This window comes from Balearica regulorum, chromosome 9 (assembly GCF_011004875.1).
Source record: "Balearica regulorum gibbericeps isolate bBalReg1 chromosome 9, bBalReg1.pri, whole genome shotgun sequence".
In the NCBI taxonomy this organism is placed as follows: domain Eukaryota; kingdom Metazoa; phylum Chordata; class Aves; order Gruiformes; family Gruidae; genus Balearica; species Balearica regulorum.
Window position 1 is genome coordinate 20,734,465 of NC_046192.1, and position 16,213 is coordinate 20,750,677.

General features: G+C 41.0%; 2 protein-coding genes across 6 annotated transcripts in view; one reads left to right on the plus strand and one right to left on the minus strand.

The window, feature by feature from the left end:
• The window catches only part of GNB4 (G protein subunit beta 4), a 30,579-nt gene extending 24,255 nt beyond the window's left edge, over nt 1–6,324 (plus strand). For all 4 annotated transcript variants that reach the window (XM_075761518.1, XM_075761519.1, XM_075761521.1 and 1 more), the window contains exons 6-10: nt 751–913; nt 1,117–1,183; nt 1,328–1,529; nt 2,766–2,982; nt 4,208–6,324. In XM_075761518.1, coding sequence (XP_075617633.1) covers nt 751–913; nt 1,117–1,183; nt 1,328–1,529; nt 2,766–2,982; nt 4,208–4,314 — 756 coding nt within the window. In that variant the 3' untranslated portion in view covers nt 4,315–6,324. The remainder of the gene's footprint in view (nt 1–750; nt 914–1,116; nt 1,184–1,327; nt 1,530–2,765; nt 2,983–4,207) is intronic.
• A 1,353-nt stretch (nt 6,325–7,677) lies between these two features.
• MFN1 (mitofusin 1) overlaps nt 7,678–16,213 on the minus strand; it is a 28,259-nt gene continuing 19,723 nt past the window's right edge. For both annotated transcript variants that reach the window (XM_075761513.1, XM_075761514.1), the window contains exons 14-18: nt 15,112–15,341; nt 14,452–14,607; nt 13,737–13,933; nt 12,285–12,419; nt 7,678–11,365 (exon numbers count right to left, since the gene is read on the minus strand). In XM_075761513.1, coding sequence (XP_075617628.1) covers nt 11,296–11,365; nt 12,285–12,419; nt 13,737–13,933; nt 14,452–14,607; nt 15,112–15,341 — 788 coding nt within the window. In that variant the 3' untranslated portion in view covers nt 7,678–11,295. The remainder of the gene's footprint in view (nt 11,366–12,284; nt 12,420–13,736; nt 13,934–14,451; nt 14,608–15,111; nt 15,342–16,213) is intronic.

The following is a 16,213-nucleotide window of genomic DNA, read 5'->3' on the forward strand; positions in this document are numbered from 1 at the left end:
GGGGGCTTGTGTCTATTTTTTTCTGTGGCTGCAAGGCAAAAATGAAAAGAAGCAGTCGTCTTTCAATTCAGATGTAATTTTTTTTTTTCCCCCTTTCATGACTAGCTGATTACTAGTAATATGTTGTAGGTTGTGTCTCAGAAGCAGTAGTTCTAGGTAATAAGTAATATTTTCACTCTAGTTTGCTGGTGCAGTAGCTTGTAGGTATTGCTCTCTGCCTGTGTGGTGTTGCTTCTGAAACTAATTTGGTTTTAAATTGTAGAAATACACGACCTCAGAATTTGGAAGAGTGCTTTGCGAAAAGAAAAAAAACCGATCTGTTGAATGAGAAAAATGTAGGTAGTGTGTGGAGTGGTGATCTGCTTCTGTAAACTGTCCAGTCTCCATGGATACAACCATCCCACTTTATAACCTATAGTTCAGAGATGTAGAATTGGAGAAAGAAATCTAAGTAGAATAAACAAATGTTATAAATGTTTACGTTTAGAATAGCTTTGCTATTAAATAATGTTGTACTGAAGTTCTGTATATCTACCCTAGAGACTGCTGGTATTTTTCATCCTAGTATGTATGTATAAATATGAACATGGGTTATAATATGTGTTCTAAAATCAAAACACTGAAACTTATGATACACAATCTACCTGGTGTGTTTAATCTGCTATAAGTCATTAACTGATACGAATTACATCGGTGAAAAATGAAAGCTTGCGTGTGACATTAGAGTTCATGAGCTCTGTCTTTCTGAAGATGCACGCCATTCCTTTGAGATCCTCCTGGGTGATGACTTGCGCATACGCACCGTCCGGAAACTACGTTGCCTGTGGTGGATTGGACAACATCTGTTCCATATACAACTTAAAAACCAGAGAGGGCAACGTGAGAGTGAGCCGAGAGCTGCCAGGGCATACAGGTCAGCCATATACTTGCTGCAGCTTTGGGTTTTTTATTGCACCAAATGAAACAATCTCGCTTTGAGGTGAACGGTGAACTGTGAAGCAGTTTTGTTGGTTTACAGACTAGCCATGGGAGAACTTTAATCATTGCTCTTGGATTTTAAACTTCAGTTATTACTTCTGGGTCTGAAACTAACAAACATAACTGTTTTCTTTTTAGGATATTTGTCCTGTTGTCGCTTTCTAGATGACAACCAAATTGTCACTAGCTCAGGAGACACCACTTGGTGAGTTTCTGAGCTCTGTGGGCCTCTTTCTTTTTCTTTTCTTTCTTTTTTTTTTCCTCTTCCTCTCCAATGCCTTAATTTGTATTTAAAACTTAGTCTCAAATAATGACATACATTGTGTTAACGTTGTCACTTTATCTGCAGCGCTTTGTGGGATATTGAAACTGGTCAACAGACCACCACATTCACTGGGCATACTGGCGATGTGATGAGTCTCTCTCTAAGTCCAGATATGAGGACTTTTGTTTCGGGTGCCTGTGATGCCTCCTCGAAGCTTTGGGATATTCGAGATGGAATGTGCAGGCAGTCGTTCACAGGGCATGTGTCAGATATTAATGCAGTTTGTGTAAGTGACCATTTGTATTTCCACATGGGAAGAAAGGGGGAGGATAAAAGCTGTAGTTGCATGAATCCAGCTTATAGTCTACTGGGTTACCTTGATTTAAAATCAGTTACTTTGTTAGAGACTGTTAAATTGTATGTAACGAAGACGGTTGTCTAGTAACTTGCGATCTAGTTTATACCTGAATGATTATTATTATTACCATTATCTGTGATGTATCAGAATGTTCTTGGAATAGTTTCAGCTATGTTTTTGTTGAGTAACTGAGACCTTATTTTTTTAAGAAGCAAAGAACGGAGGAGGGGAGCATTTTACAGTGTGGCAGTGTTTTAAAACCTGAAAATTGTAGGTAAATGCAATATGCTGAGAGGGAGCAAAAATAGCCAAGCATCCTCATCTTAAAGTTTTTTTTGTTGAACAATAGTGTTCTCGATATTTTTTGTTCAAAAGAGCTTTCAGCGAAACTTTGCCTTTTCAGGAAGGCAAAGTTAAAATCAGGACTTATGTTGAATATTCGTCCCTGGAATCATTGTGTAATATTTATAAACTGGATTATATTTCCTCTCTGTCATTGTAACACTATGTTCTGATCTGCAAGATACAAACTCTGATAAATAGGGAATGAAATCTAAGTCTAAGCTGCATCTGTTTTTGATAAACACGAAAAATTATTAAGGCTGAGAAAATACCAAAAGCATGACCAGTAGAAAAATGCAGTTCCTATACTTAGACCTGCATCTGGAGATGCGTTGAGCTCTTTTCATTCCCATTTCAATCAATGTGTAAGAATGACTCTGATTTGGAGTAGATTTTTTGGAAATTGAATTGCTTGCTTGCAATCTTCTGTCTTGGCTGAGCCAACCTGGCTGACCAGCTCAAGACAGAACATTATGTACCAGTTCACCCAGGTCTTCCTGGCCTGCAGCCAGGATGCACATAACTGCCTTTTGCTTCATTTTGTAGGAATTAGTTGCATCCCCTTTGACTCCTGTTATACTGCAGGCAGGAACTGTCTGGGTAAAATTCCAGTCATTCAGGTGTTACCGGTATTATTCTAGAAGTGTTTTGTTGCATAGCTGTGTATATGCAGGCTCTTTAACGTGCAGATTTTTTTAAAAAATAAATCATTCTGCCTTTATCTGGTCACCCTGGCAAATAATCCCATGATGTTTTTGAAATAATGCATGAATAATGTATTTTTCTGGTGTCAAACTCCTGTCTCTTAATTAAAACTTCCAGTTTTTCCCTAATGGACACGCATTTGCCACTGGATCTGATGATGCCACTTGCCGACTCTTTGACCTACGTGCAGATCAGGAATTAATGATGTATTCACACGACAATATCATCTGCGGCATCACTTCTGTAGCCTTCTCGAAAAGCGGTCGCCTCTTGCTAGCAGGTTATGACGACTTCAACTGCAATGTCTGGGATACTCTGAAAGGGGAGAGAGCAGGTGAGTTTGAGTGCCTGCAATGAGCTGGTTTTCCATTTCCTTAGCAGAAAATGGATTTTCAGAATCTACACAAAATGCGGAGCCGGTTCATTGCCAGTACTGCTGCTGCTGTTAGGGAATCTGCATGCTTCATTTTAACACTGTTTTCTTTTGGAATGGCATCCTTGTATTTTATTGCGTTTGGTTATATCTTCCAGTTGCTGCACTGTGTTCTGGTTTCATCTATATGATATGTGGAGTAAATGCTCCAGTCAGTGAAACACTCCTGTTGTTGGGTATTGGCCATTATATATCTGTGTTCTGGAAGATACCAGCTCTTGAGGCTGAGGAACAGCCTCCAAAATTACATCACGCCTGCAGAAAAGCTGTTTCACTGAAGTGTATGAAATTAATACAAAATCATACATTTGCATTGACTTTTGCACCCATCAGAGGAAGTAATTCAGATAGTAGGAAGTTACAGTTGTCTTTTTGCTTTGGGGACCATAATTTCCTGCTGTTGGGAGGGAAGTAGACACTTCCAGTCCTTGAACTAGTCACTTCTGTCAGGACAGCGTGTTTATAGCAGAGCTACATCTTTCTCACTTTTTACAGTAATTTAAATGATGGGGTGTGGTTCAGTTCTGAACCTTGATTCTGCTGTTCAGACTGAAAATTAATCCTGTTCCTTAAGGGACCTGGATGTGGGAGAGCAGACAAGTGCAAGAGTGGGTGGAAGGAAAGCAAAAACAAGGTGGGAAGAGGCAGGGTACACTGCTGCTTTTCTGACACGATACATGGGGGGGTTCTGATCCTTGGGGTGGGCGAACCATGGGAAACTCAGGGTAGTTCCTGTATCCGGGGCACTGTCAGAAGACATCGCATTTGATTTTGGAAGTACTTGATGGCTGAAATTGTGGAGAGCATTGCTGAAAGCAGGGAAAAAACAGTAGAGAGCCTGATTAGGGGTGAGGAGGTCTTTGGGGCAGAAAGAAGAAAGAAAGAAGGGCAGAGAGAAAATGGAGGCAATATTGTGTGTACATACTTTTAAAAACCTAATTGTTGAGTTTCTTGATATGGCTGTTGTGATGCATATAATCCTTCAGGGTAAGGACAAAGATGAAGCTTAGATCTTGCATTACATCTTTTTTTTAGCAATCTTGAAGACTTACCTGGGAGAGCAGAGTAACAGCTGAAGTCCTTGACATCCCGTGAATATTAACTTTCATTGCTTCTTCTTTTTCAGGTGTCCTTGCTGGCCATGACAACCGTGTCAGCTGTTTAGGTGTTACTGATGACGGCATGGCTGTAGCTACAGGGTCTTGGGACAGTTTTCTCAGAATCTGGAATTAACTGGGAGCCAAACATGTACATTCTCCATTTGAGATCTGGAGAGATCAATGCTGCAGCCTATAGCTGTGAAATAACATTTCTACCTTGTATTTGCAGGTGAAGTTTTTCTATTCACTGATTATTACACAAAAAGGCTTTCTGTAAACTAGAAAAAAAAAATCAAGTGAAGAAATAGGGGAGGGGGGAAGAAATCACTGACTTTTTAAAAGGGGCCAGCACACATAATCATGGTGACCGACAAACTAAGAGCCAGTCTTTTTGTTTTTGGTGGTTTGGTTAGATTGTCCTTGAAGGGTTTTTGCTTGTGCTCAGTCTGCTAATCCTGTACTTTTTTTTTTTGTACATAACAGAATATACACATTATAGCAGCCAATCATGTAACATTTGTCTGTATGTAAAGAAATATGTTTGCATTTTTTAAGGAACTACATTTATAGCTTTGCTTTTAACCCGAGATGTCACTTCTGAGTTTTGTAGTGGATGAACTAGATGATTGCTGTTTTAAATGTTTTTGTGAATTTACTGTAGATAAAGTGAAGCCAATGGTATGTATGTGTTTTTATAATGGAAGGCATTTGAATTTTTTTTAAAGGCCCTGGAGACTCCCAGTTAATACCTACCGCCTTATTCACTCACTTCCTGACCTGCTTGCCTATTTTTAATCATGGGGGTTCTTCCTTCAAGCCAGTGGTTCCTGGTTCATCCATTGGCAGTCATGGCCTCCAAACACCAAGGAGTTAACGCCAGGCAGACTTGTAACAACAGCAAAAATAATTAAAAAATAAAATATGTATTTAAAAAAAAAAATCCGGTTCCAGAGGTATTAGCTTCCTTACTGCAGCCTTTTGCATCAGTTATTCCACGCAGTCCTTGGGTATGGAAGCCAAGCGACCCGCATTGCTGCTGTTAAGTGGCTGAGTGCTTTTCCTTTTGACGATTCAGCTCTAACTCAATGAGGTAGTTTTGGCCCATCACAAACTCTAGCTGATTTGCACTAACAGAATGATTTGGCGTGATGCTCAGTGTGCAGAAAGCAGTGTATTTGCAAAGCTTGCTCAATTACCACAATCAACTGAGAAATTCAGGAGGACTTTGCTTAAATTCCTAAAGATTTAAATGTCCAGTTAATCGCCTGTAATCCCCCTCCAAATTAGGAGGTTGCCAAAGCATACCACAACCAAAAGCGCTTGTTGTCAGTTATGTGCAGTGTGAATTATAAAAGGAGTTGTGTAACTTACAATGAACCAAATAACCTTACTTACCTGCGTGACCCTTTAAAGCTTCATACTATAGACTTAGTGACTTGCTTGTTCTCCTGTGGCCACAGAGATCTGTACCATGGTGGCTTATTAGATGCTAACTGTTCTGCAGCTCTGTCACTGTAAATAGCCATTTCCTCTCCTGTTCCTGATTTTATTCTGAATTTGATGCCAGTTGCTTATAAATGATAGGTTCTGATAAAGCACAGTTGAGTGTAGATAGAGGAAAATCAAGTGACCCATTTGAGACTACCCAGGAAGACTGCTTAACTTTCTGGTGCCTGGCAGCATGCCTGCGCTCGCAATGGATGTTCTCTTGGGAATCTGGATGTCTGTGGCGGTTTTGGAAAGGGGAATTTAGTCTATTGGCTTCTCTTAAGTGACTTACTTCTTTAAAGATACGTGAATTTTAAATCATTGGGTTGGAAGGTAATGTTATCTGCCCTTAGCTGAAGTTACAGGGAGTCTGTGTATCTCTGGGTCAGGTAGTAAATATAAGTGCCCAGTATCTTGTAATATACCAAACCAGATTTGTGGCTGAGGTGACTATTTGTCAAGTTTCTGACGTTTGTAATCCTAGATTTCAGTACTTCCAGACTGTGCCTGTAAACCTGCCATGTCTATAATGGTGAAGGGGCCAATAAATGTACCAGTCAATCACAGTAAATTCACTTTTACAAAAAGAAAAAGGCGCATCTTGTGCTGGAGAAGTATACCTTTACTAACAGCAGACTGTGGTGTAGGACCAAAATCACGTTGTATTGTATGTCACGGGAATTCCTCAGCATTTTGCTTTATGATCTGTCTGCATTAACAGAACTACTATGGAATTCCTGTTAACTCTCTTAAGTGAGCAGCTCTTTGGGATCTTGCAGACTTGGTTTATTTTTTTTTTAGTGGTGCACTTGATTATTGTTTTTTAACTCACAGCTGCCTTGAGTGAATCATTCTGGAAATTTGTTCCAAAGGAATTTTAGGAAAATATTCTTTTTCTAAAAAATTTTTTCCATAGAAGTGTGTTTTGAACCAGTTTCCTAGTCAACACTGTTGCGAAGACAGGTGCCATTTTTATGTTCTGGTATTAAAAACTAGTTTCTACTTGCAAAACTCCAAAATTTTACAAATGTATATAACTTTTCTTAAAAGTTCAGGTAGACTGTAAACGTGGTGATGGCTCATACAGGTGTTACTGCAAATTTCACTGTTGGCTGGGCAGTTGTCTGTTGGATTCAGCTGCTTTTCAAATAAATAACGCCAACTACTTGCTCATGAGGTTTCCAAAAGCATCATACGCCTGTGGGCCAGCTTTTGCTGTTGGGTTAACCAGTGTTTGTAGTGCTGCAGGTCCTGAGGTGGCTCCTCTGGTGTCAGTGCACCAGGAAACCTGGAAGAAGCCTGAGCAGAACCGGGGTAACAGTATTGGGTGCTTCTTGGGAACTTGTAGAAAGCTTGTGATAGCTTCTGCCAAGGTGACATTTGCTGTTTAATTACTGGCCTGGACAGTTCAGGGGTGTTTTTTTTTTTGTTTTTGTTTTTTTTTTAAAGCCCACAGATGTAAAACATTGTTACTATATGCGGTCAAATAATGAGCTTGTGCAGACGGTGGTATTTCCTTTTTAAATGGCCATCAGTGACCTTTTGCGATTGATGCCCTTGCTGAAGTGGATGTGGGTTTAATGGTAAAAGCTCACACTCCTAATACAAGGAAGGGAATAAAATGACCCTTCACAGGTTTTATTCCTAGATTTGGATCTCAAAGAAAAAGGTATGTGCCTTCAGTTTACTGCAGCTTGTGTGATTTCTAACTGTGTGCCATGACAGCACACTACCTCACACAGCGGATTTGGCACCACTAGTGGGTACATCTTAACCTGTCTTTTAAAGTTTGTTGCCAACTACAGCATTATCTGAATTTCAGCTAACTTGTGTAATTACAGAAATGGAGTAACCAAGAACATTGTGCCAAAACAGTGGTGGCAAGGTGACCCTTTCCCAGCCTCTCTTCTAAAAAGTCAGTCGGTTATGGCTTGGAAAGCAGAACTATGTGCTTCATGTAACAAGATTTATTTTATTCAGGTACTTTTTTTTTTTGTGTGTGTGTGTGTGTCAGCATTTTCTAATGTTGCTTTAACTTGGCAATAGAGACTACTGATCAGGCAAGCACCCAACCTGGGCTTCTTCCCGTGCAGACTGGGACATCCGTTTATTGGTAGAGATGGTGGTTGAGATGCTGAAAAACCACGAAAAGCTTCTACATGGCATCTTGCTGATGTATACTTGCTTCCTCCAGTAACGTGGGCCTCTTTCTATCTGTCTCCAGAGTTTTTTTTTCTTCCAAACATCGCTATCCTCTGCCTTGCTAAATTGCAGATACGTCGCAGTATCTGGCAGACCTGATAGTTCAATGTATTGACAACAATATATACCATTTGAAACGGAACATGGATTAAATGGGCTTTTCCCCCTGCCGAAGGAGAAGGGCCTGACCTTGCCTTGGCAAAGCTGAATTGATGTAACAGCTGGTCCTAGTGTGCTTACTGTAATGCATGGGTTGGAAATAGTTAACTCTTTAATTCAGTTAGTGTAACCGCTTGTCCCACAATAAAGTTCACATTCTTTAAGGTGGAATGAAAACATTGTGAAAAACATTCCAAAAGTGCTTAGTCTTTCCTCCTTGAGGACACTGTCACCTCCACTAGGTTTAGTGCTGTGCTTTAAGATGTTGGTGAGAGTATTGGCTAATTCGACTAGTTGGTATAAATGGTTGTGTAGCAGAATGACTGATTTTTGAGATAGCATTTCCTGTACAAGTAATTAAGCATGGGTTGATGGTGCACTTTGTACACAGTAATCTGGCATGCATGCTGGTAAAACTACTTCCTACACTTCAGAGGCACCACAAGCCTTTTTATCCAATTGCTGGTTATGTAAAATACATGCAGAATGTTAATGCAGTGTTGTTATGGTAAATGTGTGAACAGTGTTACTAATTGATATAACTGATAACAGATTACATGTGCCTGACATTCTTATACCACACAGTATGTTTAGGTTTTAACTAATACGGACTTCGGTGGAATAGTCTTAGATATTTCAAGCCTTTGTTTTACTTACACAATGGTGCTCTATTTGTGTTTTTCTCCTTTTTAAAATAAAAGCATCTGAACACTTGTAGTACATATTACATCCAAAGGAGTCCAAAACAAAATGCTTCTAAACATGCTTGATTTTAATTTGCCTTTAGTTTCCAGTATTCCTCATCAGCTAGGTTTGGGGTTTTTTTTTTAAACTTGTTGCTGACTACTTTGGAAAACTTTGGTAATGTTACCAATTATGAAGTGATTCTGCACTGCCTTTGGATTGTGTATGTATTCAGAAACAGTCTTAAAGCTTTTATTTAAGCTATGAAAAAAAAAAAACCAGGGACTTGTGCCATTTGTTCTTTAACAGTGCTGTTGTAAAAAGACTTCCCTGTGAAAAAAAAAATCACGTGCTATGAACTCTGTTTATAGCTTTTTTTTTTTTTCCACGATGGATCTTTTTCTTTGTATTTGTACAGTGGCTCAGTGAAAGATGTTGCCATGAGTTGATATTGTAACCAATAAACAAGTGCTTTTAACCAGACTGTGGCACTGGTGAATGTTTTATTAGTGTGACGATGAGAGGATTGTCCTGTGACACTGAACGTGGTCAGACCAACAGACCTAAACCGAACCATTCTGTGTGCATGAACAGCAAAAGGTTACCCAACTAAATTGCCTCATCAGCAACTAATGAAGGTGAATTTTTTTTTTCCCAAAGCAGTACGGGTTTGGGGAGGCATGTTAACGCTACAGTGAAGGCAGCTGAAGTTTACCACCCACCTTGGACTGGAAAAGTGAGATTTGGAAAACACTTGTTTATTCTTGGTATCAGAATTCCTGTTCCCTCCCTTTAAGGGGCAGCAGCCTTCACATTCTTCCTTTTTAAAGTCTGTAGCATTAATTATTTCCTCCAACCCCAAACCACGTAATACAGCTGTATAGAGAACACAGCTTGCTTTGCTGCTGCGGGAAGAAGTCTTTTTAATTCACCCTCAGCAGTTATGGCCTACACTGGCTGTGCAAGACAGAGCTACGGTGCAGGCTTTCACCTTCCAGACAGTTGCCAAATAACTTACTAGCGCAAAGGGGTAGGTTGTGGTTTGGTTTTTTTAATAAATACCTGCAGAACACATGCATGTAAAGTTTTGTCTTGATACAATGTCCATAAAAATGCTCCTGAAAAAGAGCATTGGTACACATCTATAACCTCATATACAAGAAGGCTGGGCTGTTACTCATGTTTGTATTTCAGAGTTTCCCTCAAAAACCTTGAGACTCCTCATGCACACTGCTAACGAAAGTTCCAAGACAGCCATGCTTGTGCCGGCACAGCCAGAAACAAACACCAACATACATTATTAGGGAAAATGGTGTTCCTCCTCTTCAAATAGTTACCTGCCTCTAGCATTAGATTTTGAATCTACTTCCATTTAAGATAGCCCTTATTTACTGGAAAATAGCAAATCCCTACATCTTAAAGTTGAATATTTCATTTAGTCATGTTAATACTGCCATAAAAATATATAAATATTCTGAAAGGCTTTTGCTTTTAAAATGTTATTTTTAAAAAGTCTAGTTAGAAAAAAAGTTGTTTGATGATTGCAGATGGCAACAGCAAAAACTTTTTTTTTTTTAAAAAGAGGCTTTGCATTGCTAGAGAGGAGCAAAGGTGAAACTATTCCAACACACCTGCTGCAAGTCTCACCTAGAAGACCCATTCTGCAGCAGAACCAAGGGACCACTCAGGATACTGCATGAGTAAAAGCTCAAATGCAGCAGCAGGAGCTCCAGGTCACTCCTGACACCCCAACCTTCCCCACCCAACATACCAAAATTGAGTCGAGCCCACCTGCTCAGCCAATTAATGCTCCTCTGTCAGGATGGCAGCTTGGTGGCAGCGACACAGACCTGTAGCTCACCCGAACCTGGGTTCTAGCAGTGCTCACATTGTGCTCTTTCATCACTCAATTTACCAACTGTGAGAAATCTGACCAGCTTGTTGAAATAGGTTTATTTTTACTTAATGCCATCCATCTTGTCTGGCTACCACCTTTAGAGGGGAATACTAGAGCCTACTGCATTTCAGTAGCAAATGCTCTGCAGTTTACTATCACCTTTCACTTCCCTTTGAGGAAGAGGAAGTGCTGCCCAACCCCATTTCATTTGCTTTCAAAACAGTCAAGAGTCCTTTCCCTTCATTAAACAAAACCACACACACATGAAAAAAGCAGCAGCCTCCATCCCTGGCTAATTCCTAAGCAACTGAAAACAGGAGACGGTGACAGCTGTGATAAGCTCACTCGCCCTGCAGAAACTCCTGGATGCCAGGAAGCGAGACTTGCCACTGCTAAATACTAATGAAAACCAATAAGGATTTGGGGTTTTATTGTCAAGTGCCCAAAGAAATTTAGTGTTTAAAGGATTTTCAACCCAAAATCTGCAAAACAAACATAACAGAGTACCACAGCTCTTCAGTTTGGTTCACCATCAGAGTCCAAGTTTTACAATAATTAACAAGTGTAATCAAAGTAACATTTAAAATATAAATCATTTCATGTGACTCCACAGAGGAGAAGTGTTATCTGTAAAATTTCTACTTTGTTCTACAAAGGCTCACCGGGAAAGTTAGCAATGATGTTTTATTTACTCTTTTGAAGAAAATGTTTTGTAAAGCGATCTAGTTCATTCTCAAGGTGAATGGCTTTATTTCTGTAAAACAAACAAAAGCAACGGATTTACTTCAATGCAGGAACATCACAAAGAAGGTAGAATCAATATGGGTGTTTAATTTCTATTCCTCTGTTCCTAAAACCCACAGCACTAAGAAAACCTAAACATGTCTCTGGTCAGAGCCTCGGGCCCTGGGAAGCGGAAGGCCACTGGCCATCTGCCCCACCTTTCCTTTTCCCCAAAGGCTGGGCCAGGTCCATCCCAGACTTCCCTGGCTCTGGCCTTTCCTTTCTGTGTTTAACTTGGAGAGGTTCTGCAATTGCGGAGGGCATTCAGCTGGGCTCCTCACACAGGCCCTTCCTGCAGCGGTACCATGCCGCAGGGCACGCTGTGGGGCTCTACAGGCGCGCTGCAGGGCTCTACCGACCTTCATCCATCCCATCATGGTCTTGAATGCCCGAGGCGAAGAGGCAGCCCACAGCCAGGGCAGGCTTCCAGCAGGGGAAACAAACGTGAAACTAAGGCTGAGGCTGCTCCTAAGTCCCTAAAACCACCAACTGCTGAACGTTTCTCTTCTGTAAACACCTACTACTGGTATTAAAAGAAAAATGGTATTGCACGGAATGACTCAGCACAGTATAGCTGCTCTCCTGTGCCCCTATGGGAAGGTGCCACCCTACTTTACCTACAGAAGATAAAATATTCTTGAGAGAGCCATCTCTCCTGTACAATAGAGACAAAGGTAAAGAGGATCTAAGAAATAGTATTTTGGCAGCTTTGTTCATTCACCTAGGTAGAAAGACACATTTAACCTAACGAGAGCCATTCAGTTAGAAGTAAAGAAAATAGGTATTGCTGCATACTGTTCTGTACCCGTGCCTACCTCATTTCAACCTGAAAGTAACAGCAAACACCAACCCCACCGAATCTGCTTGTGGCCAGTCCCACCCAGACTTACCTCAGCTGCTTGGAGTTGCTCTGTATGGTCTCCAGCTGATCTATTTCTTTGGAAAGCCTAGCAATTTCTTTTTCCAGGTTTTGCTGGGTAATATCCACCTGCTGGCAGAGCCGAGCAAAGGTAGTGGCCATTTCCCTAAAGGGAAAACAAGTTTGTAATCATGGTTTACAGAAGTCTGTGCTACAAAAAGAGTAAGATAAAATAAATAAATAAAAATCACATAGCATTGCAGTGTGCAGTAGAACACAGCAATCAAAATCTCCAGCTGTTAAGGGATTACAGAATAGCAGAAAGCAGGAGAGTAATTTTTTTTTTTAAATTACAAAAAAGAAACCTTAAACATACAAAATGCACCTCAGTCTATGCCAACATCATGTGGCAATGTTTCATTGAGAATCAACAGGTACACGTCTGAGATGGGGACTCTGGCAGCAACGCGTGCCCCCTCGCACAGCACCCCATGCCACGCTAAGTGCCCTGCCCGCGGGGAATGTGGGCCCTTTGCAGGGCAAGGAGCGCCCCAGGCTCGCTGAGGCACCCAAAGCCTACTTGCCTCCTCAGTCACGTGCTCCCAACCAGAGTTCCAAGACTCCTTCTTACACAAAGGAAAAAACCCAGTTACCACCTCGGGCCAGCAACTGGGCTCTCCTACAGGAGAGGAAATGTCACCTCTCCTCTTTGCTTCACCTCACTGGAGCACTGGTTTGAGTCCAGCTCTTCCATGTCCTCACAGAGACACACAGCTGCTGGACACGGGGATGATTTTCTTTCCTCTGCTGAAGCTGAACTTTTTATTAGTAAAGCATTCCCTGGGCTACACAGGAGAGGTGTTCTGCACCCTGGTGGCTGGAGGTCTCACTTAGCAGGCCTAATTTTCTGAAATAATAATTTAATCAAAACAAACTGTTTCAACAGGAGATACTGAGGGAGACAATCACCCAGACATTACTTTGCAGAGACAGGTGGAAAAGCATTTGGGAAAGAGACACAAAAAAGTGGATCAGTCCAGAAAGGCTCTTAAGTTCCTCTTCTGGAGTGCAGAAGAGCCAGGACCAGCTGCTCAGAGCTCACCCACACCAACACCAACCCCTGAGGCAGAACAAGTGCTCACCATTAGTGACTGGAGCTGATTCCATCCCCACCTAAAAGCAGCCCAATTCAGCCTCCACTAGAGCTGAGCCAACTCCCACGTCTTCGTAGTAAGGTGCCGCATGACGAGAGTCTACATCTAAGGCTAACCCTCGCACGTACACACACACAGACACACGTATTGATCTTTTTAGGTGGTAATTTTAAACTCTTCTAGAACTCCCTCATAACAAGTGCCAAGGGACGCTACAGCCACCTTCCCACACCACATCCAGCCTGTCCCCTCTCCCACCACACCGCAGTACCGCAGCAGTGACACGCATTTCCTATCCCAGAGAGGGGAAACACCAGTGTGATACTTACTGTTGCACCTGATGGCTGCAATTAGCACTTGTAAGACTGACGATCATCTGCAGCTTTTCAGTAGCATAGTTGACAAACTGCTGTTTAAAGGCTCTCTCTTTTGCCTTAGTAGTCCAGGTTAGTCTCTCGTAAAGATACAACAACCCATACATACTTAAGGAGAGAGAGATGAGTTTCCAACCTACTGTTCTCCAAATCTGAAAAAGAGGATTCTACATTAGCTTAAGTAAGTTGTCCTACAGAATAAAATCCAATTCCATCCATTTTTTAAAATCATCTTCAAGGCCCTTTCACCAGGTAAGGAAGAATATATTATTTCCATACTACTACTGCAGAGCAATAGAGCTCTATTCAAATGAGCCGGTACCCCAGTGGCATGGACGGGTTACAGAAGCCTCGCTGCTATTCAACAAAGAACGAAGGAGAAAGCAAAGCTCCCACTCAATCCAAACTGAATGAGGCACCATCGAATCATCCTTTAATTCAGAAACTGAACACAGACATATGGCATAGAGAATATGTCCAGCTATGCTCAGAGTAATTAGACTGATTTTCTCCCTACACATTGCCTGTGGGGATGCAGTGTACTACAGGCGCCCATCCGGCCCAGTGTTATTAAGCCCATTACATGCTTCATGTTGCCCCCCAAACAGGAAAGACCAGCTGAACCTTTGCCATTCCTTCTAATACAGTGAATGTCACTAATACTACTTGCCACTCCGCCAACAACGATGATGCTCATAGAGGTCCGTGATGTCAGTGAAGCTAAACTCATTACCAAAGGAACCATAAAATCATCATGCGATACGTTCTCTGGAGTTACGGCAGGAAGGCTGGCAGCAGACGGGGTGGTAGCTAAAGGACGAGGGATCTAGAAGAGCGGAATATGGCAGCCTGAGTAAAAAGCATTAAGGAACTACAGAGCAGACTGGTTTTATTTTATTTTCACGTATTCAGGGTTTGATTTACTTAAAGGAAACGCCTCAGCACAGAAATCTGAACAACACTCCTGACAAACAGTGTTTTGATAGTTCCTTGCCCAATGGGGGACTGGGTTAGGAGAAGGGTTCTATGTAGGACTGGTGCTGCTGTAAGGATCCAAAAGTTACAAATCAAAAGGTTACCCAAAGGGCTCAATCCAAAGAAAAACAAAACTCAGGTAACAGCTGCAGAAAGTTTAGGAAAGGTTTTTTGTTTCATTCTAACCCTGAATATAATCCAATAAAAATAACCCTCACCAAAAATATTTCACACAAAGGGACTAGGGGAAAGTAGCAGCAAGCATGCAAATAGTAGAGGCAAATACAGTAAAAATCAATACATCCTCAAGGTAAATCAAGGCACTTAATGTCAGTCTAATGTCTGAAGCACTCACTTGTAAGTTTGGATCTGCTAGTCCCAACAGTACTCTCTGAGCTTGTTTAGGACCCAAGAAACGGTTTACAAGTGAAGTCCATCCCAAGGAAAAGTGGAACACGATATCCTCTTGAAAATCTGCACACAGACTATGACAGTTTAGATCATAGCTAAGGTCAAACCTCCTGCATGGAATTAGCAAGTGGAGCTGATTCTGAGCACCAGAAGGCAACAATGGTTTCAGATTTTCTAGAAATAAAACAGAATAGTAAAGATGAGTTAACATTAAAAGCTTTACAGCATAATCACAAGTAACATCCTTGCAAGAATCTAAATTGATCAATTTTTAAATGTATTTATTTATTTGTAAAATCAGTGGGCATTTTAGCAGTACTGATCATAGCAGAGCAGGCAATTTATTGCTCTGATAAAAGAAAACAGTCAGGCAAAATCAACTCATAGAGAAAGCACAGATGGAAAAATGGTCAAATTAACTGAAAGACTTCTATCAATGGTCAAAAGATAAGGATGGACTAAGAAAAAGTTGGTTTATCCAGTAGTTCTGTGGTGCCATACAGAAAAGGCAACATAATTGCACAAGACGACAGAAGGCTTCATGTATTTCCATTATCTAGCTCTGAATCTTTTATTACCAGAAACAGATCAGAAGAGAGATATGCATATGCAATAAAGATACTACTTATTGAAAAGAAAAGGAAAAAAAAGAAAAAGAAAAAACGGCACGCACAAATAATTTATGAAACTATCCTGTTTTGCACTCACAATCTGGAGGGATCCGGAGAGAGGATTATACTGCAGAAACATTATCTAACAATTAGTGTATTTCATATATCTGTAGTGGAAGCCAAAAGTTTAAATGGGTTTATAAAAGGATTAGACAAATTCCCACTGGACAGGTCCATTACTACTTGCTTAAGCCATTAATCCAGATGCAGTATCTTGGCTCAGAAGTCTCTAAATTGGGGATGGATCACTATACTTACTCTGCTTCATTATTCTTCTCCCTGAGCATCTGTTACTGGTTAACATCAGAGACAGGCTACTAAGCTGCAGACACTCAGTCTCGATCTAGGATGGCTTTTCCTTTTATCATGTTATAG